The 22,404-nt window shown below is 41.1% G+C and overlaps 2 protein-coding genes across 7 annotated transcripts in view; one reads left to right on the plus strand and one right to left on the minus strand.

Annotated features, from left to right (window-relative positions):
* The window catches only part of LOC105538642 (astrotactin-2), an 844,928-nt gene that overhangs the window by 759,157 nt on the left and 63,367 nt on the right, over positions 1–22,404 (plus strand). The window lies entirely within an intron of this gene.
* The window catches only part of TRIM32 (tripartite motif containing 32), a 73,976-nt gene continuing 54,354 nt past the window's right edge, over positions 2,783–22,404 (minus strand). Inside the window, exons 1-3 of one of the 6 annotated variants that reach the window (XM_011978520.1) lie at positions 16,383–16,430; positions 6,644–6,704; positions 3,335–6,422 (exon numbers count right to left, since the gene is read on the minus strand). In XM_011978520.1, the coding sequence (XP_011833910.1) occupies positions 4,383–6,344 (1,962 nt within the window). In that variant the 5' untranslated portion in view covers positions 6,345–6,422; positions 6,644–6,704; positions 16,383–16,430 and the 3' untranslated portion in view covers positions 3,335–4,382. Of the gene's footprint in view, positions 6,426–6,643; positions 6,705–16,100; positions 16,170–16,382; positions 16,463–22,404 lie in introns of those variants that run through there. The other 5 variants (XM_011978519.1, XM_011978516.1, XM_011978515.1 and 2 more) reach the window with 5 other exon arrangements.

Below are 22,404 nucleotides of genomic sequence, written 5' to 3' on the forward strand. Positions count from 1 at the left end.
AAAATCTTTTAAAAAATCTTGGCTGTATTTACCCCTCAAGAGCCAAGATGTCATCTTAATTACTTTAATCAAATGATCAGACTTTAGGATTTATGTGCAGCTTTCCTAATGGGATACATTGCTGTGACTGAGTATTGCTTCTGCCCCTCCAGCAATCCCACTCTTCCTCCAATAGGCTTTTCAATTAAGAGGCCAAGAAGTGCTGAACATGCTACTGCATCACCAATAATCTCCCTGACTTTCACTTGAATGTGTATCAGCTCACCATGAAGGAGAGGATGCTTTTGCCCCCTACAATGGAAGTCACACATTTTCTGAACTAGGTGCTTTTATATATACTGTCCCATTTATATATTTTAATTCTCACAACAGCCCTTTAAAACATAAACTGTCATTCATTTTTTTACCAAGGAAAACTCTAGCTCAGCAGGGTGACAATAGCTAAGTTACACAAAGTCACAACAGCTGAGGAAGGGAAGCAATTATATCAAGTTGGGGATCTAATGTAAACAAAACACATTCATAACAAAGATTATGCAAAAACATTGGGGGGAAACTCAACAATTTCATTGGTTAACAAATTAATTAAAATCATAGAGCTAGAAGGGATTTTGGTGACGTACCAACACCCTTATTTAAATTAACCAGATAGGGAAATTGAGGCTCAGAGGTATGATCACCTGAGGTCATACAGCTAGTTAAAATGCAGAGCTGTGATTCAGACACAAGCCTGACTTGAAGTCCAGTGATCGTCTCACTAGAGTACAATGCCAGACGCAGAGTTGGCTCACTAACTTCAGACTTAGCTTGGGTTCCATGAATATTAATGATATTGACAAGATAAAGCCATAGGTCTGGAGTCTAAGTGTATATTTTGCTACACAGCCTTCTACCTCACTGCTGTCCTGCTTGTAAAATTCATCCAGGAATCTGTTTCATATCCATAATTTGTTTTGAGATGCCTTGAGGGGCTGCACGTCCTGAGTGCAAATCGGCATCCTAGTCAAGTGCAGGGTGGAGACCTGAGTCTCATCCTAGGTTCTCCTCCACTTCCCTCCTACAGAGTAGAGTAACATTTCACTTTTAAGAGGCCATTAATTAGCACTAGATTAAAAGTACAACTACTTAAGCGTTACTTGCCTTACCCAGAGGAACACTGTAAAGCTCAAGCCACGTTTATTCTACTGATTGGAATAACAGAGTGCCCTTCTGCAGACTCAAGACTGGCCCACAGTAGGCAGTTAATAAATATTGAATGAATCATTGCTCCAAAACCTTAAATTCTATGTAACCACTCAGAATGATAAAGGGAGGAGGGGCTTAACCAAACTCTAAGTCAATTGTTTGCCACTAGGTTTTTACACACCTTATAAAAGGACTTGTCTGAGTATTCCTTTTTATCTAATCTAAGGGGGCTACAGTAGGAAGACTCAGGTTATTGGAGTCCCATTAAGTCAGGTAAATACCTGGACCAATTAAATAACTGAGAACATATTCTATACTAGGCACCATGTTACATGGTGGTTGGTGTTGCAGGGGTTAGACTTTCCCTAGATTAGTTAGCCCTCAATAAAGCTCAAATATATGGACAGATAATTGCAACACAGTGATTTATATAATAGGAATATGAAATAGACAGTAGAAAGGAACAGATGAACTCGATACTTGGAGACTTGTGAGGGGAGAGAAATGCCTGAGAAAGGTTTTAATCACCAAATAGAAACCTGTTAAGCTAGAAGAAAGGAACTGTTTAGCTTGGTTGGACCACTTCCCACCACCAGGTGCTCTTTTGAGCAACTAGATAAAAGAATAACAGTCATCATTTATTGAATATTCCAGGAATGAAACCAGGTTATTTTCACATCTGTTATCTCATACCCTTCTAGGAGGCAGGGATCATTTTTGTTATTTTTCCAGAAGAGGAAGAGTTAAATGACTTGCCCAAGGCCACATGACTAATAAGACAGAACTGTAAGGTAAGCAATGCGGTAGTTCAGTGGTTTTCAGAAAAGTATTCTATAGATTCACAAGTTTTGCAATGGTAGCACAAGAGGTAAGGTAAAGGGAGGAAACAGCATATTCTTCAGCGGCACAAACCTGCTTCAATCAGAGCAGCTGCTCTTTGATCTATTTTACATGATAGACTTCCATATAAGACTTTATTTGGACAAGGGTACTGCTGCTTTAAAAAACAACAACAAAAAAAACTGCTGTAATTGAACAAATTAGTTTCCTGGGGCCCTAGTCTGCAATTTAGTCAACACAGCAGATAATTAAACATTGACTGTACTAAGCACAGCCTAAAACATTCACATCAAAGGGGAAAAAGAAAAAACACTTAGATCACACTTCCATTTTGAGCTAACAGATACCTGCTTTACTTGAGGGAAAAGGCATGACTGGTTTAGATGGGTAGAGATCTAAATGTTGAATGTCACTCAGTGATAGCACCTCTTTCAAAAGCACAGACAGCTGGAGGATTCCTGGCCTCATTTACCTCCAGCCAGCCCACAATATTATATTTATTCCTCCACTGCAAACAGTGTGCCAAAGGCCCGAACCACTGTTTGTTATTACCTCAGCAAGTCCCCCACTGACAGCAAAGACAGATCTCCTGCTGCTGGGTGCCCACACAGATAAAGTGGCTCTAATAACTAGTGAAGTCATTTGTGATGCACTTTTAATTGGATCAGTTTCCTCTCAATTACCCAATCTTTGAAAATCGGAGGCAATTTCATAATCAGAATATGGGGCTTTCTCCAGATGAAAAGAACAAGACAAACTAGTTCAACATCATTTTAGTGACCTCTTTACCTATCCTTTGGCAGCTATTACGATACAAGCCAAAGAAACACTACTACCATAAAAACAATTTTGAGCAGCTCAGTTTAGCAAATTTTGTTTACATGAAAGCAAGGGAGTTGCTCTTTGGCTTGCCATCAGCCCTGCACCTAGAGTAAGATATATTGCTTAGTAAACACTGAAGCCTCAGAAACCTCATCACAGGTTCTCTCACCCACTTCTGATCTCAAAAACAAGACTAAATTCCTTTTTGTGAGCTGTAATTATAAACATAAAACATATAGCAGAAGCTCAATTTAGAATAGGGTATTGGTGACTCTAAACCTTGGGGGATGATTCTGTACATATGTATTTGGGAGAAAGATTTGTGTTATTATCTTTACATAACAGTGCTTTTGGCTGAATTTTGACGTGGATAGATACCTACACTTTCAAAGAACACAGTGAGATAAGGAAGTAAAATGGCATAGCGCAGGTTATCCCTCTTATCATCTCCAAAATTCCATATTTAATTAAAAGACATGAACACCAGTGATGAAGAAACAGTTCTCAATTATTTAATGCTTGATAGAGAAATGGAAAGAAATCCTGAAACCAAATAGTATGTACTCACTTGCGGAAAATACAGAATAACAAACCAACAGTTTTGCTGTTTGTTTTAGCAATGAACATGAAAATGTGTCCACCTCTCCATTTTGTTGGCCCTGGCCTATGCTGTACAATTCCTTAGACACAGGCCAGAAGAGAGAGGTAGTATGAAAAACGATGAGCCCTAGAGACTATCCAAGTTTGCTGACTATATCAGCATTTGTTTGCTTATTCCTAGCTTCCTATGCTTTGGCATAATTCCAATCCATATTATGCTTCTTTAAAAGGCAAGCAATTTCCAGGCTGAAGTCGTCAATACCAACCAACTAGAGTCAATCCATTCGGTCACATCTGCAGTTCTCAATCCAAGATGGCACAGATCCTCCAGGCGAGAGGTACTGCTTCCTAAAGGGCCTGTGTATCCCCTTTGGTAGCACTAAATGAATGAGCTTTCACACTGGTAAAGACGATCAGACTGAGACATAATGTTACAGGAATATGTCTGAAATGTCACTGAAAGGTGGAGCAGATCCCACTGAAGCATGCACAGTGAATCCAATCAGAGTTGAAGAGAAAGTGTCACAGATGAAGCACATTATAATAGGAAGGAAACAATGGATCAAGGGCATCAGAGCCAAACGGGAAAAAATCAAGGATTTAATACAAGGGCAAATTTCAAACATGGCACAAAGGGCTAAAGTGGCTCTCTCTACTAAAGCCTTGGAAGTGTCTAATTGCTAATCAAATTTCAGCTAACACCATTGCATGTCCTATTTGGGCAGTGCATCTTTTAAAGCTCTAAATTTAGGTGGGAAGTGGGGAGGGGGAAATAACAAATAAAAAACATAAAAAAATGGAGCTTCTAAAGTTTTAGAACTACCCAGCTGGAATCAGGACATATGCCGAGTCTATTCTATATGTGCCACTAACAACCAAGAACTATGGGAAGGGAAGCTGGCTTGGGAGCACAAGAAAATGATATTTCTTATCCCCTATGGGGTGGAGTATCTTCTCAGATGGTAGCTGTAGATCTTGATGCAATGATCCCAACAGTCCAAGACCAGCAGCTGCCCCTTAGGAGTGAGGGCTATGCCCACCGGACAAGTAAGTCCCTCTCGAATAAGGACACTATAGCCCCCACCCTTAGGAAAATGGAGAATTTCCTTGCGACTACTGTCAGCCACAATGAGATCACCACGAGCATCCACACACATGCCAGCAATGCAGCGGAAATCCTCATTCTCCGAGAAGAAGTGGCTAATCTGGCGACCCAGCTGCCCATCGGGGCCTACAGAACCAATGGAAAAGCCACCTTCCAGGTGGTGCTCATTCTGTCGATTCTCCAGATTGAGGCCTAAGCCCTGGGTGAAGTAGACGGTGCCCTCAGCATCACAGGTGACAAATTTGGGCCGCACAGCACTGCACAGGCAGCTGTATTTGACCACCCCTGATCCTCGATCAACTGTGAAACACCAAAGCTTTCCACCTTCCACATCGGTTACTACAAACTGGCCAGATGGCAGGGCTGTGATACCCCATGGTTTGCTCAGCTGGCTCCTGTGACAGGCCACACAGTGGCCATCCAAGGTATATACCTTGAGGGAGTTATCATAGCTGTCAGTCACACCAATCAGCCCCTGACAGTTCATTGCCACTGAGAGAGGAGTGAGGTTGGGTAGATCCGCCCCAAGAAAGCTTAGCACAAAGCTATCAATGCCACTGGGGCTGCGGCGGATTTCCTTCAAAAAGCCTTTGCGGGTAAAGACTTGTATACGATAGTTACCACGGTCAGCAACTAGCACTTCACCTTGACTGGTCACGTAGAGACTGACTGGTAGATTGAACATTCCTGGAGTGCTGCCTTTGGCCCCCATCTTCTTGAGAAAGAGGCACTGCTGGATATTGGAGGCTGCCTCAGGACCCCGCTGTTTAGCAGGTGAGGCCCTAGGGCTGGCAACCACTTCCTCCGGGCTCATGTCCATCTCTCTAAATGTAACAGAGGTAGAAGCAGCAGAGGCTGCCGCCTCCATGGCCCAGGAATCTTCCATGTTAACTGTCCGGGGCTTCTTAACAGCTTGCCCAATTTGGAGGGGGCCAACATGACCTACCTTAAGGAGCTCCACATCTTGCAGGGTGAGCTCCCGAGGTAAGCTGGCAGTAAGCTCTGGCTCCTCCTCATCAGCTGTCTCCTCCAGTAGTGCTACATCTGCTTGCTTGATCTTGGCCAGGAAGTAGTCACAGCGAGACACAGCCTGCACCTCTGCAATGTTAAGAAGGTAACTCTGCTCCTCTACCACTTGACTATTGGACTTCTCAACTTCAGCCAAAGAGCCTGTGAAGAACTTCCGAGAGCGAGCCAGCTCATCCTGGACCCTGCGTTCCTCGTGTCCATACTCCTGGAGAACTGCTTTATACCTTGCCTGAAGGTCCTTGGAGACACCTTCTAAGGCTACCTTCCGCCGCTGCAGCTCCCCCATAAGTTCCCGCAGACGAGTCAACTTCTCTCCAAAGTCCCGACGCCGCTCCTCAGCGGCTTCTTTGACAGGGAGCGTACAGTGGCCAGGAGGCTGATGGTCTGCCTCCCGGCAGGGCTCACATAACACCAAACCACAGCTCCGGCAGAACTGCCGGGGCAGACGCCGCCCACAGGACCGACACATGAGCAGCCCCACAGCCTCGCTGAGCCCAGCTGTATCAATGATCTTTAGCACTGTCAGATTGTCTGTCAGCTGAGTCAAGCTGGTTATGCGGGTAATCTTGCTGCAAAAGGGACAGCGGACACCATTGATGCTACTGGCCAATAGCTTCTCCAGGCACTGGCGGCAGATGGTATGGCCACAGTGCAGGAGCTTGGGACGCAGCTGCTCTTCTGTGAAGGACTCCATGCAGATGGGGCATTCTAGCACTTCCCGGAGGGCATCCAGGTTCAGGTGAGAAGCTGCTGCTGCAGCCATTGCTCTTCCTTTGAAGGGTACTGCTAGCACAGCTCAGAACTGAACAGCACAGTATTCATGCCCTAGAGGGTAAAATTCCTGCTAAAGAGAAAAAGAAACCATTATTCATTTTCCTCTGATTATATAAATCAATTCACTCAAGAAACATTTAGAGAATAGCTATGACCAGTCGTTCAGTCATTCACTTAACTATTTTATTGAGGTCTATTATGTGTCATGTGAGGGTGACAGGGAAACAAAGAAGACAAAACACTGCATAGAGGGTAATAATTCAGATTCTGGAATCTCAGACACTTAACTTAGTTGCATGACCATAAGGAAGTAACTCAAACTTCCAAAAGCTCTTTCCCCATCACTCATCTGTAAAATAGAAAAATGGTGTCTACCTTATTCTATTATTGTAGAACAATCTATTATTGTAGAATAATGGTTATTGTAAGGGCTAAATAACAAGATAAATATGATGTGCTTAGTATATAGCACCAGGGAAGTAGTATACTTTAATAAATGCTAATGATTACTTTCATATTTGGTGAGTTTTACAACTTACAATTTACACTAACAGAAAAGCACAGGAGAATTACGCACAGTAAAAGGAGTAAGTGTGACATGCAGGTCCACATAATGTTCTGCTGGAGTACAGTGGATGGAATGATAGATTCCACCTAACAGACTTGCGGAAGGCTTCCCAAAAGCAGTTTCACTCCTAAGATAAAGAAATGAAGGACTGAGGGATAAAGGTACTTTAAGCAAAGAAAACCATGTAAGCAAAAGTGTGGAGGCTGTTTTTTTTTTTTTTTTCATCATGTCATAGAGTTTACTGTGTCATGTGTGGGGCCCTAGGAATCATCCACAGACTTAGAAAATTGTGATGATTAGCTTTAGGTAATCTGCAAAACATTAGATCAGAAAATACACATTTTCCATGCATCTATCCTCCTACCTACTCATCTACCCACCCATCTAAGTTTAGGTATCTTGTTCTGTACTAGATACAAGAGGTCTTCAGGATACAGATCCTGCTCTTCAGATATTCAAACTTTATAAAAGACAAGACATGTAGGCAAATAATAATGAAGGCAGAAAGTAGTACTATAAATGAAATAAAAACTAAGTTTGGTGGGGGTTGAGGAGTCATTCTAATTTGAAGGGACACAAAATTTTCAAAAGGAAGATGACATTTTATATTGGCCTGGAAAGAAGCATAAACACACGGAGAGGGAAGAAAGAAGCAGGCAAAAGGCACAACCTTAACAAAGTTTAAAAGGCAAAGGAAAGGACAAGAAGTTTCATGTATTAGGAAGAAAACAGAGAATATTTAAAATCTATGCATTTTATTTTCTCCATCTTTAAAATGGAAATAATACTGTCTTTACAGAGTTAATGTAAGAATTAAATAATCTATAGAGTATATAGAATGCTAAGATTTGGCTCTGCACAAAAAAAGCTTTAAATGAATTTTAGTTCTCTTTTTTATTATCCTTAGATTAAAACAGTGGGAGTATATATGGGGAATAGAGTAACAGGCTTGGAAAGGTAAATTGGGGGAATAATTATAAAAGGTCTTAAGAGCCAAAATGAGATTTTTGAGCTTCATTTTCAAAGGCATGGTGAGGCGATAAATGTTTTGAAGCAGGAAGCTGATATGATCAAAGCAGGAATGCAGTGGGGAAACAAATCAGAGAAGACAGGGGTAATGGGGAGTCTGAACTAGGGAGCAGGTGGTGGAAATGAAAAGATTCATTTGAGCAATATCCAGAAGTATAATCAGTAAGATTTGAAAGGTGAGTGGATTACAGTGGGGGAGTGATGAACAGCTGAGATAGCCAAAGACTCAAGCCTAGATGATTTAAAAAATAGCAGTGCCTTATCAAGATAGTTTATTTCTGGCTTACAGTACCCTCTGCTTCATCCAGTACAAACCATGAACACTCCAACCCTCTTGATATACATATGCTTATGAAGTTGACCCAGAGAGATCTCAGTGCCCTGTAGCCTTAGGTTACTGTCAACTTATACCCCAAACCAGAACAAATAGGTCTAGCAAGTTGAGGCACATGATAAAGTCAGCATTTCATAAATGCAAATCCTACAGCTGTACCTGTGCAGTCTTGTGATCTGCAGATGGTCAACCACTAAGGAGAAGGAGGAAGTGGAGGGCAAGTTCGTTGGATTTTAAGGACAATGCATTTAGCTCAAGAACACTTTGCACATGACATCAACTCTTTCTCCAGGCATAGAGAAGAACGGGAGTTAATGTAGAGATATATATTACCATAAGTTTCTACTATATTAGCTTTGGAATGCAATCTGACAAATATATAGCAGCAGACATGCACAATTATCTAAAGTCAATTTTTCCTCCCTGATATCCCACTTCCTTTGTATTACAAGGGAAACTATGCATCTAGTGCCTACTATGTGCTGGTTACTGTGACAGATACTTTATATGCTTAATCTCTTTTAATCTTCATGATGACATTATGAAGTAGGTAATATTTTTATTATCCTATTTTACAGATGAGGAAACGAATACTCAGAAAAACTTGCTCAAGGTCAGGCAGTTCAAACATGGTAGAACCTTGCAGTACAGATATTTTTACTTTATTTAACCTAACATTATTTCAAGCTATTTTTTACTGTCACATAACAATGATTAACTAATGTTCTCTTGACCATACTCTGGGGAATGCTGCCTTATGGCATATGCATTTTCTCCATAACAGAGAAGGAACACTAATATAGTTATAAGATTCTGCTGCTATAGAGTGGGATAGATTGATTTATTAGCTGAGTGACCTACTCTCACAGAGCAAGCTTGCAATCCCTTCTGACTCAAATCCATACCTCAGCAAAACAGTATTTATCACATATCATAAGCATATGAGGTCTGATGTGGATATCTGAAACTATGAATGGTAAATTCTTAAATGCCAAGTGTCTAGGGGCAATAGTATAGACAGAGTGATAGAAATTACAATTCAGGATCCATGCAACCCTTCTAAATTCTAAATCAAGAGCTACACTTCTTTCTTCTATTGTCTGGGACAACAGACTGAGGACAACATTTGGAGTATGAATCTAGAACATTACCTTACAATGCACAGGGACATCTGTGTTCTTCCCAGAGCTGGCAATGCAGATCAGTTTATTAGACAAGGCTGCCAACTTGTAAAAATAGCAGCAAATTATTTCCCCAGCTTTCTGGAATATCATATTTCTCCTATTGAAAAGCTTCCTACCTCTCTAAGACATAAGGTTAAAAAAAACGAATTTACTATGCCCACATCCCCAAATTATCTCAACTGACTACAGCTTCACCAAGCTCTCTGAGGATGTCAACAATTCCTGCCCCAAAGCTGCCATGCTTTGCCAGGAAAACCTGTGTTCCCTTCACGAAAGCATAGGGCACGGATATAGCCTCAAACCCGGAAAAAGCCAGAACCACTTTTCCCATTTCCATGACTTGAAAACATGGCTTTGTGAAGGATCCTAGCCTGAAATGGAGCTAAGAGACAGGCAGATACAGCCTGTCTCCTCCAGAAGGGCACATCTGGTCATTACTGTTAATACCAAGAATGACTCAGATAGAAGGTCAATTAGACTTCAGTTTCCCCAAAAGGCTACACAAATAAAAGGAATTGTCTTATCATTCCAAATCTTTAAGTAAGCTGCCCATTTTCTGCCAGCTATCAACTCTGCAACCAATCAGAGTGAGTATCCAACATGCTATGTATCATCTTGGCTCCCTTCATGATCCCTTGAAGGTCTGTTTCCTGTTGTGCACTTTGTCCCATTAATTCTTGACCTCCCACCTCATCTAACATCAGCTTACCATCTTCTCACAACCCCTGACCTAATGATTAATACTGTACATACCGTACCATACTGTACTAGCACATCTCTTCAGCTCCCAATGAGAATCTATCCCTTAAGCTGTGTCTACTCTGGCTGCCCTAAGACTCAGAAAAATTACATAATCATATTCCATATTAATCTAGCCTCTTCTAGCACCACTGGGTTTTCCCCATTCCAAGAAATGAGTAACTAAGGTAGTAGAAAAAGCAAACAAACCAAAAAAATGAACCTTGAAGTTATATAGAACTGAGATCATATCTTAGCACTGTCACAAGTTGTGGGGAAGAAGGCAATTTATTTAACCTGTCTAAACCTGTTTTTTTAGTTTATAAAAAGAGTACTGTAATGACTATGGATTTTATGCATATAAAGTACTTAGCCTGATACCTGTAGGTGTACAATAAAAGGATGCTAAATAAATAATAACCAGAAACAGCATTAACAATAACTGTACTAGTATTAATAACACATTCAGTTTACAAACTACATTTTGAAAGCATGAAGAAACTTTCCTTTCATGGCATACAAAGGCACATAAAGATTAATAAAAGGGCTTGTCAGTTTTGAAGAGTTTTAATTGAGTATGCTAGACATCCAGGCTAAAAACTGATGGGTAAATGAATTTACAACTTCTATTGCCCAGAAAATGAGCTGCTGTAGCTCCTTCAAGCACAGACTAAGTATGAAATGCTAGAATTTGCAGCAATCTCCTCACCTGAGACCAGCAGGTGGAGGTTGCAGTGAGCTGTGATGCTGCTGCTGTACTTCAGCCTGGGCAAAAGGGGAAGAAAAGGTAGTAATCTCAAGTTGTAAAATAGATGAGAAAACTAAGACCAGGAGGGGGATATTAAGACCACAAATCACACAACAGAACTAGGACTAAAAGACACGAACTAGGAGTGGGCAGTATTATATAGATTAAGGAAGTAGGCCTGAGGGATCAGGCTTTCCTGGATTTGAATTCAAGCTCTACCACTTATTGTGAAGACATGGGCAAGTTATTAATACTTCTGTAGTTCTCAGTGTATCTATGAAAAGAGGCTTTAAAATAGTCTCTTCCTCACAAGGTTATTGTAAAGATTAAATGAGATTACGTGTGAAAAGCAGTAAGTACAGTACCAAGCCAGGCATGCAATTAACTATAAATAAATAATAGTTTTTATTATTATTAGCAGTAGTAGTGGCAGCAGTCTGCTGCTGCCACTACCCAACCTATTAGAAGAAATGAATAGGCACTTTTCAGCAGACTGTACTCAAGGCCTCAGATACATATACTTAAACAATAAAAATTCTGAGCCCTCCTAGAAATTGTTTTACCTGATCCCAGAATCTAAAGATTACAGATGATCTAAGGTTTCAAATCTTCATCTAATGCTTGAATCGCCACCATGGGGTAGTTCTCTAGATGTCTCTATTTCCTATACCTATATCAGCCTTTGGTGGTTTAGGCCACAAGCAAAACAGGAGAACTTTAAGCAATTAACAAAACAAATCTTTACTAAGCACCTACTATGTGTCTGGCCCTGTGAACGGTACTGGTGATACAATTTTGAGCAAAAACAGACATAAACAGTGCTTTCCCCTAAAAACTAGACAACATGTAAAATATTGCATTTCCTTTCACAAGACATAAAAGTCCATCCTACTATTGACATGCTCCCCTGGTTTGACCGGTTTTTTTGCAAGGTTTATCTCATTTCCTTTTATGTCAGCTTTCTAAACTTTATTCCTCATGCATTCTAACAGAATGCTAATCAAGTGCAGAACTATCCCTGTGCCACCAAAGGCCACTCATTAACAGGACTGATTTTAAAGAAGTCAGTGAGGCCACCACCTGACATCCACTCCTGTGTGTGGGAGAGGATTCTGATTAAGTTTAGATTACTAAGGGCATTTAAGGCACCTGCAGACAACTAAGATAAACTCAACAAGTAGAGGCTTTAGGGAACACAGCCATGTTCCTGAAGTTGTACCAGTCTGGGGCAAACAAAACAATCCAGAAGGAAGTATGTTAGTAGAAAAAGAAAACTTGAGCTAAACTATGTCAAGGGCAGGCTAAATGATAATAGGGTTTCCTGGAAAACATGCTTGCCTGTTGTCTCTGTCTTCCTCTAAAACTGCAGGACCTAGAGAGACTCCCTTGCATCTTTCACAAACATCTGAGTAGTATCTACGCTGCCAGTATGACTCAAGGAATACAAGACAAAGGAAAAATCAATAGCCCTTTCTCAGAGACCTCCAACTCACCTCAACCCTCGCTCTTTCAATTCCTTTCCCTGCATATAACATCTGTTCATTTAATCATGAGATTATGATTAAAGGATCAAGGAGATTCCAGGAAATATACAAAATGGGATGAGAATTTTGGGGATACTGGCAGAGACTACTTAGGGTTATCAAAATCTGGCAAAGAGCCTGGGCAACATAGTGAAACCCCATCTCTACAACAAATTAAAAAAAAATAAAAAATCAGGTGTGGTGGCATGCACCTGTGGTCCCAGGTACTTGGGAGGCTGAGATGGGAGGATCACTTGAGCCTAGGAGGTTGAGGCTGCAGTGCGCTGTGACTGTACCACTGCACTCCAGCCTAGGTGACACAGCAAGACCCTGTCTAAATAAATAAATCTGACAAAGCAACACTTAGTTCCCTTCCAGCACTGCCTTCCTTTAATAATTGCTAACACTCTTAAAGCAACTACTCTTTATTGTCAGGCATTTTTTTATATGTTCTCATAGTCTCATAATAACCATGTAAAGTATGTGTCATTCCTCTTCAAAAATAAGGAAACCAATGCTCAGAGAAAAGTAGCCTGTCCAAGGTCTCAAAACCAGTAAGTAATAGAGCAAGGATTCAAATCCCAGTGTCAACTCCCAGTCATAAAATTACTAACTTAAAGGATGTTTCATAGTTCCCTAGCTTTAGATAAAGTCTGGCTGAGAGTTGGTAAGGGCACCTAGAAATTATTTTTAAATTTGATTGTTTTACCAGAAAGACAAGATGGAGGGAATGTCACAAAGGTTCCACATCAGTGTGCACAGACAATGATCTACTTTAAGGGCCTTATAAACTTCTGGCTTCCAACTACTCTCCAGACATAAACATAGGGGCTCTGAAGGGTTGGAAAAGCCTTCTAATAAAACTACTATAATGTAACATAGGTGTAAGACACAACTGGGTTTGTATCCCAACCTAGCCACTTGTTCTGTAGCCCCGGGTAAGTCACTTAACCTGTTATTTTTCTCATCTATAAACAAAGAATAAAACCCAGACTGTTAGCAGGATGACTGAATTCACTAAGATAACGCACATAATAAGCACTCAACAAATGATAATCATTTGCATTTTTAATAGATTGAAGCTGACAGGACAAGTGCTTGTCCAGGGTAACATGGGAAATTAGAAAGAGTAAGGAGTTTAGACAGGACTGATTGAATTCCCATGACATATTTTCTTTTAGGGATGTGCATGGATATTCCAGCTAAGTCTTGCTGTCAGATACAGTCAAGTTTTGTTTCTGAACTGGCTTCAGCAATGCTGTAGCTAGTCCTGGAAATGATAGAGCCAATGCTACTATTCTGTTCCAGGGAAACGCAGTCCAAAAGAGACCATACAGAACAGTAGTTAACTCTCCTTCAAAGTATGACTGCCTTCAGCCTCAGTCCCTGCTGTGCCTTCAGCCTCAGTCCCTGCTGTGAGGTGTTTTTTCAAGCCAACGGCCTCCATACCTCACCCCATAGTCCGCTGCACCTCATCCTGCCTGATAACTTCAAGCTCCTCTCCTTATCTAGCCCTTGGTCTTGGTCTAAGAACAAACCAAGAACAAAGTCCAGGGCTCCTCCCAATCTAGTCAGAGAGATTTATCCCCCAACTTTAGAGTTCAATCTGATAGTCAGTGATACTCACTGGGCAATCCTCGTTTTCATTAGAGGGGAATGGGCTGAGAAAATAAGACTAAGCGGGTCCTAGCAAGGAAAGTGGGAAAATACAGAGTTACAGAGATCTGGGTATGAGCTTAACTGTGTCATTCCTAGCTATGAAAACTTAGGCAAGTCACTTCCTAAGCCTTAGTTTCCTCATGTGTAAAACTGAATACAGTCCTTAGAAGGACTGTCATGAAAACTGAGTAAAGAAGTAGATACAAGACTAAAAATTACTAGACTTTGAGAACTTACTATGTGCCAGATCCTAGGCATGCTAATTTACTTCACTAAATCCTCACAACAATTCTGTGACATAGGTCCTGTTATCATAACCCCATTTTACAGATGAACAGCCAAGGCACTGGGTGGTAAGTAACTCATTCAAGGCCACAAAGTCAGGAAGAGATAGAGCTAGGACTTGAACCCAGGGTATCTGATTCTAGGGCAGAGTGCCTCAACTTTGGCATTACTGACATTTTAGGCAGGATAATTCCTTACTAGGGGGGAGGGGCTTATCCCATGCATTGTCAAATGTTTAACATTAACATAAAACATTATATTTAATGTTTAATCTACCCACTTGAGGCCAGTAGTATCCCCCAACCTAAGTGTGACAACCAAAAAACATCTCCAGACATTGCCTAATGTCTCCTAGGAGACAAAGCCACCCCTGATTAAGAACCACTGCTTTACAGTCTAGCACAGGACTAAATGCTCAATACATAAGGGTTCCCTTTTTTTGTTGTTGTTTGATTTTTTTTGGTTTTTTTTGTCCCTCTCCGAGCCCAAACATCTCACTCACAGAGCCACTGCCCCTTCAAGCTGCAATGGATCTTATATAGGATAAATTATTCCACTCATTCCCCTGGAGTCTCACATTCTATCTGCTATGGTAGCTTGGGAGTACAAGGAAAAAGGGCTTAGGCAGATGACCTTGAATAGTTCCATTTCTTCTTCCCCAAAGCCTACCACTTTCAGTGGACCGGGGGAGGGGGAGGGAGAAGGCGGTGGTCAGAGTGTAGTTAGTGGCAATACCATACCTGCCTTATGATAACGGATCTTTGTTTAATAAATGAAGAAGATTCTACCCTTCACAGGGATTACCACACTCCTTCAGGATATCTGAACTGAAGATTTATCACTTTGTTCCTCAACACCTGAACTCTGCTCATCTTCATATACTCATCTAGAGTTTCATACATTACTTTTAGGTCCTTGGGTCCCCTAAACTCCCCCCGTCTCCCATGCAGCGATATAAGGGAAATCTCTTTAGCAGCCCAAGACACCAATCCACATAACTACTCAGTGTCCTTTGATTCTATAGCCCAGTTAGGACATCTCCACCCCACGATTCAATCCTCTCCAAACCCTGTCCTCAACCCTCTTACAATACCAAATTCCAATCTTTGGGGCTGTATAACGCAACCCTCATCAATTCCTCACTCATATGCCTCAAATCCCTCGGACACAGATCCTTTAATACCTATTTCCAAATCTTTGCCGCACTCAGCTCCGCACCTCAGTTCAACGCCCTAATTCCTCACCTCAGATTTCTGCTCTCCCTCAATCTGAACCCCCATCTCCTGCATTCCATCAGGCACTGTGCCGCCCTCAAACCCTGCTCCTTCCTCTTATGCACTGAATGTCATGTGCTGCCTTCACAACTCAGCCAGCTCCCTTCCTCCTGCTAACAAGATAAGAGTCCCTCAAGAACTCACCCCACCCCCTCTATCTCACCCTCAGCCCACTCCGAAAGCCCTTTCTCAATAGCACTTAGAATCGCCCTAGACCTTGCTCCTATCATCTTACACCCTATCCTTGCCAGATGCCTAGCGCCCCCAGATTCCCTCAAATCTCATCGGGGCCCCCCCGTTCCTTCATATTTCTGAAATTCTGCACCCAGGTCCCTCCAGGGCCCTGATTCCCTCCCATCTCCCACATGCTGCACCCCGTTCCTCCTCAGGGCCCCCACATTACCTCATACCTCCCGAGATGCTGCCACCGCATATCTCTTCAGAGCCCCTCGCTCCCCTCCCCCAGCTCCATCTCCTCGGATCTCCTCAGCCCCACGAATCCCTCCCGAGCCTGCCCCTGGCAGCCCCACCCCCACCCTAGTCCTGCCCCTCAGATCCGGTCCCCAGACCCTGCCATTCGGGTGCGGCCGCTGCACGCCGGCACGTTCCCCCGACCGGCCGCTGAGCCACGGCCCACGACTTCGGCCGCGGTCCCTAGTCCCCAGCCCTCCTTCCCGCCCCCTACCTGACCGCCCGCAGCTCCGACGAGTCCACCGCCGCCAGCCCACCCGCCCGCCTTCCTCTGCGCACGCGCCATTGAGCGCCCTTTGCCGGGCGCCAATTCGCAGAGCTCCCTGTCCGTCACTGAGCCCCGCCTCCCGAGGCATGCTGGGGCTTGTAGTGCAGCGGGCCCCAGCGCGCGGGGCCAGGCGGCCCTGCAGGGGTGAGCTTTCCTCTGAGAACCCGGGGCCTTAGCGACACGTAATCCAGTGTTCCGTCGCCTTTGTGCAGATGAAGAAACCGAGACCCATGGGCGAAAGGGACCTGCTCAAGTTCACTCAGTAAGTCAGGAGATAAGCCAGAATGCGTATCTGACTCCAGTCCAAATGTCTACCCTTTCACAAAACTGTAGCCTCCAGGGTAGTCCTCAACAAAGCGTTGGCACCTTGCTGAATCTGTTTTTCCATCTGAGAAATGGGCCAACGGAAGAATCAAACTTCCATTCTGGGGAGGTCGAGAACCGGGACTCCCTAGGAAGGGCAGTGCTTTGGCCCCATGTCCTGTGCTCTGATAGAGTGCTGCACTAGAGACAAGTTTATCCATGAACACATTGCTCTGTAAAGGAATGTTTTGCCTACTCAGCTGGGAGGCCGACAGCAGAGGCAGACATGGGGAGTACACGCTGCAGCCCCTGTCCCTGCAGGCTGAAGGTACCCGGGAATCCAAACCAAGTGTAGTTTTGGGGAGTCAGAGGTGAAGGTGGAGGAGTCTTACCAGTTGGGAGGTGACCTGGCCTGAGATTTGAGGGAATCTAGGGCACTAGGCATCTGGCAAGGACGAGGTCTGATACAGGACTGACTAGCCACGACCTGCACTCCCCGAAGTAGTTTGGGGCCAATCACCTATTCTCCAAGGTGATTATACTGTACAGCTTAGGAGCACAAAGGAGTTTGAAGTAGGATGGTCTTGGATTTGAAATTCCCCTTAGCTATGTGACCCTGCACAATGATAAAACAGTAACCAAAAACAATGACTAACATCTTTGAACACTTGCTGTCTGGCTACAGCTAAGGACTTCAGGTGCATAGCTCACTAAATCCTCATAAGGACCTCATGAGATAAGGCAGCTGATGGTTAACCTACACCTGTTGTGTAACCTAGGCGGTTACACAACAAGGCCACCTGTGCCTAAGTATTGGAGCCCAGATTTGTACCCAATTCTATCTGAGAACCCACTCTTAACCTTGTTTACTCTTTCTCCCCATTTTCTAAATTTCTAAGTGAAGTTTGCCAAGAAGATAAACCAAGATTATGGTAGTTTGTATTTAATGATAACTATATTTGAAAAATTGTAATTAGCAGGTAGGGGATAAGGGAGAGGTGGTGCCAAATGATTTCTCACTTAGACTAGTTAGGGAGACTTTGCACTTGTTTTTATTTTTATTTTTATTTCCTGAAAACCAGAGTTATCAGCCCAAAGTATAAATTTAGGACTGTTCATAGTCTTACACATATACATCTTATATATGTATGTATATGTATCAATACAGACATAATGATGTTTCCCTAATTACACAGGAGTATTAAAAATACTCCTGGGGATCTAACTCAAGTGTTTTGAAAAGAAAAAAAAACTCTCTTCTCCCTTTAAAAAAAAAATAAGTGTTTGACTCTTCTTTAATGTTTAATTTACTTACCAGTTAAATGAATTATTATACCTCCCACAAACTCTTAGAGTAGAATAAGCATTCTAGGAAATGCACTCATTTTTATCTTATAGCTTGACATATCCTGGCACAATATTAGAATTTCTCTTACACAGAGGCATTTAAAAAATAATGTTTGTGGAGTGCTTTAAACACTCTTTATTCAGCATTTTAAAGTAACAAATTTTTATTTAACGCTTGAATCACCTGTATCAGGTTCCACCTGTATCAGTGGAACCACCCAAGGGGTTTACTTTGCCCGCTGCCTAGACAGAGCTGATTCATCAAGACAGGGGAATTGCAATAGAGAAAGAGTAATTCATGCAGAGTCAGCTGTGCGGGAGACTGGAGTTTTATGATTACTCAAGTCAGTCTCCCTGAGCATTTGGGGAACAGAATTTTTAAGGATAACTTAGTGGGTCAGGGGAAACCAGTGAGCCAGGAGTGCTGATTGGTCACGGATGAAATCATAGGGAGTCGAAGCTCTAAGATTCGAAGCTGCCTCCTTGCAGTAAGTCAGTTCCTGAGTGGGGGGCCACAAGATCAGATGAGTGAGTTTATTGACCTGGGTGGTGCCAGCTGATCCATCAAGTGCAGGGTCTGCAAAATATCTCAAGCACTGAATCTTAGAAGCAGTTTAGGGAGGGTCAGCATCTTGTAACCTCCAGCTGCAACTCCTAAACCACAATTTCTAATCTTGTGGCTAATGTTAGTCCTACAATGGCAATCTAGTCCCCAGGCAAGAAGGAGGTCTGCGTTGTAGGAGGTCTGGTTGAGTATAGGGTTGTCACCATCTTTGTTTAAACTATAAACTGCAAACTAAATTTCTCCCAAAGTTAGTTTAGCCTATGCCCAGGAATGAATAAGGACAACTTGGAGGTTAGAAGCAAGATGGAGTCAGTTAAGTTAGATCTCTTTTACTGTCTCAATCATAATTTTGCAAAGGCAGTTTCAGTCCCTCACTTTGGGTTTTGTAACACCTTAATCTTAAAGTGTAGGGTATGAAGATGGGAAAAGGCTGTTGATTGCTCTGGCTTCTTCTTGCTGACAGGGGACATAGTGGGAATGGGAGTGAACCCCAAGGTGAGAAGAGTGGGACCACTTTGCAAGTATCTGACCGGCTCATGCAGGTCTGGCTGGGCTTCCAAGGCTTGCATGGCAAAATCATTAGTGCTTTCATCTATAGTTTCAGTACAGTATTTAGGTGAACAGCCTACTATAAGGTAAATAACGAGTCCTAGGATGAGGAGTACAATTTTCAAATTTAAAAGCAAAGATTTGAAAGCATTAGTCTGGGGACTTCTAACCCACAAATAATTTAGGATTTAGTCAGAATTGTACAAAAAACTCAAGGACAGCTAACAACCGCTAATAATAGGTTTCCTTGTGAAGCATAATTTTTCTCTCTCCAGATCCCATTTTTATTAAAAACAAATCATGATAGAACTGATTTGTTTACAGAAATATACTTTAGTCTTACTATACTTGGCCTGATTATTTGCATAAAGTACAGCAAGAATAATTATTTTTCTCTTAGGGTTTTCTTTGTTTAAATTGGCTTTGATGGAACTCTGTTCCATGAGGAATCTCAGATAAGAGTTTTTAAAAGCCAAGCTCATCCATGGGTTTGTACCCTCAAATACCTATGAGTTGGGTAAATTCCTCTCTTCTCAAGGTCCCAAGGTAGCTCACAGGTCAGGAACCTTGTGCGGGGACTGCATAGACAAGGTATGAGGTTAGATTCCGCAAGGGGCTTTAATTGGCTCTATACATTAACTTTGATTCTTTGAAGAAAGCATGCCATTCCAGTGAAAGCCTTGGTAAAATAACCAATTTCTCCAATTGTGTCCTGTTACAAGAGAAAACAGATTCTTATTACACTTACGCAATTAACTGTACTGCCATAAATTCAGAATACTTACAAATAGTTTCCATATTCAGGAGAAATCAGGTAGAGAGAAACAAATATGCTTTAAAATTTCTTCACAGAAGTATTTTTTACTCACTTGTTAAAAGTTGCAAATAACTCTAAAGAAATATGCTATCTTGAGTGAAAATGAAAGGATTACCAATGTTTAACACATCAGCTATCTATAAGAATCCTAGAAGTTTCATTTTTTCCTCTATTCCAATAAAATGATTTTTAAAGTTATCTGAGACCTGCACTTAGAGTGCTATATCTGATTATAAACTGCCTTTTGAAAAGGACAAAAGGAACACAAAATGTCTGTGGATGACAAAAGTCTATAGCCACTATTAAGGCTACAATTGACTAGGAATCTTGGTTACTTCTGTGGCATACAACAATTTTATTTAACAGTTATAATTGTTAATAATGTACTCTAAATCATATCAGAATTATAGAAGTTTCCCATATATTTTGGAACACATACTAGTAACATATTTATACAAATACAGTCCAAAGAAAACCAAACACTATTCACCCTTCAATTTGAAAGTTTTTCCTTGATTCTAATGTCACAGTCTCCAGAGTTTTTAATCAGAAACCTGCATTTAAGAGTGCGTGTTAAATTTTATAGCTGATTATAAAACCATCTGTTAAAGAGGACCAAAACGAGACAACAATAGTATGTGGATGACAAAAACATTTTAGGACAGCCACACTTGAAGACACAATTGACAAGAGAATTTGTTACCTCTGCAGCACACAGTCATTTAACGTAATAATTATAATTATTACTGATAACATATACTAAGTCATATTAGAATTATAGAAGTTTTACATAATTTTGGAACACACGCCAATAACACATTTACACAAATGTTCCAAAGAAAGCCAAACATCATTTCATATTTACCAGTGCTGCTTGTATGAGTTTCATATGAAATAAGCCAAATGTCATTTTAGGACTTCAGAGGATTTAATATCTAAAAGATTAGGTTAGAAAGAGACGTAATTTATAATTCAATTTTGGAAAGTTTCTCAAATAGCAAAGGTTTAAAACACTGAATATTATAAAATAGAATCCCAGGTCACCATAAGTCATCCATTTGGCCAAAATGATAACCATAACTAATTCATTTGGCCAAAATGATAACTTCAAAAATTTTTATTAAAAGAAGAAAAACCTTTACTCTGATAGAGGAGACTTAACTTTCCAAATAAGACCCAATAAAGATAGCATGAGGCTGACTGAATTTGTCTGTTTTCTGTCTTCCCTTTATATCCCTGCCATTTACCCAGAGGGTAAAACAAAACCCTTTCCTTATCTTTTAACATTACATAAAAATCATCTTCAAAAGAGAAAACCAGATTTCATGTTTCCATTAGTGCATCTTTAATGTTAAAACCAGTTTTTTAAGTAAAATTTTATATCCAGTTTTAATTAGTTTGATCATAAGGTAAGATTTTCGTAAACTGTTTCGAACCCTTTACAATTTTCTATCAAACAGATCAATTTTCTAAGAAAACCTTGTTATTTGGACATATGGGCCCAGATTCTGGCCCCACATCAGTATGATTTTAATGTTTTAACCTATGGAAAAATGCTCAATAATTTCTTTCAAATCTTAGCCAAGTTGTTTATACCCACAGAATGTTTTTTTACAAGATCAACCCTTTAAAGCCCTTTTCACTTTGCTTAAACCTTCAGTTTTGTTCTGTTACACTTTTAGTTTAAGGCAATCTTTAAAACCCTCTAAACTAGACAAAATTACATTCCTTTTAACAAAAGCCATATCTCCAAACCTTCTTATGATCTTTTACCAAAAACACATTCCCTACACACCTTGTATGTAAAACTGTTTCTCCAGTGGTCTCAATAACATGTTACAATGTTAACCCTTAGCAACTTTTATTTTTAGTGAAAAACCTGATAAGTAAGTGATTTTAATTATGTACTGGGGTGGAGCCTAGGACATCAGACAGAAGTGACAATAAGGTCTGACTCTTTTTATCATAGCTGGTGGGCATGGCTCTTCATTTGTCTCCAGGCCTTATCTATAATCTAATGCCCCAAAGTAGGTAAGTTGAACACTTTTCAAAAGTCAAGGAAACAGTTTGACCTTAAAGCATTTAACAAATATGATATCTGACCTTAATTTATACAAATGTCTACATTTTTAAGACATTTTATTTTATCAATAATTTTTAAAACTGTCTTTATTTCCAAAAGATGACTGAAGTCATGTGAACAAAAAGGCACTAAAGTTTCTATTTTTCTGATAAAATATTTGATTTAAGTGCTTATTTTTCTAAGCCAATTACTCAGAGCTCTTTTATATGTAAACGTACACACATATAAATAGACAGATGCTTCAGCACTTGTAATATTTTTCATTTGCCAGTTTATTAATTGGATTACTAGCTTCAGGGTGGAG

This window comes from Mandrillus leucophaeus, unplaced genomic scaffold (genome assembly GCF_000951045.1).
Source record: "Mandrillus leucophaeus isolate KB7577 unplaced genomic scaffold, Mleu.le_1.0 Scaffold196, whole genome shotgun sequence".
Taxonomy (NCBI): domain Eukaryota; kingdom Metazoa; phylum Chordata; class Mammalia; order Primates; family Cercopithecidae; genus Mandrillus; species Mandrillus leucophaeus.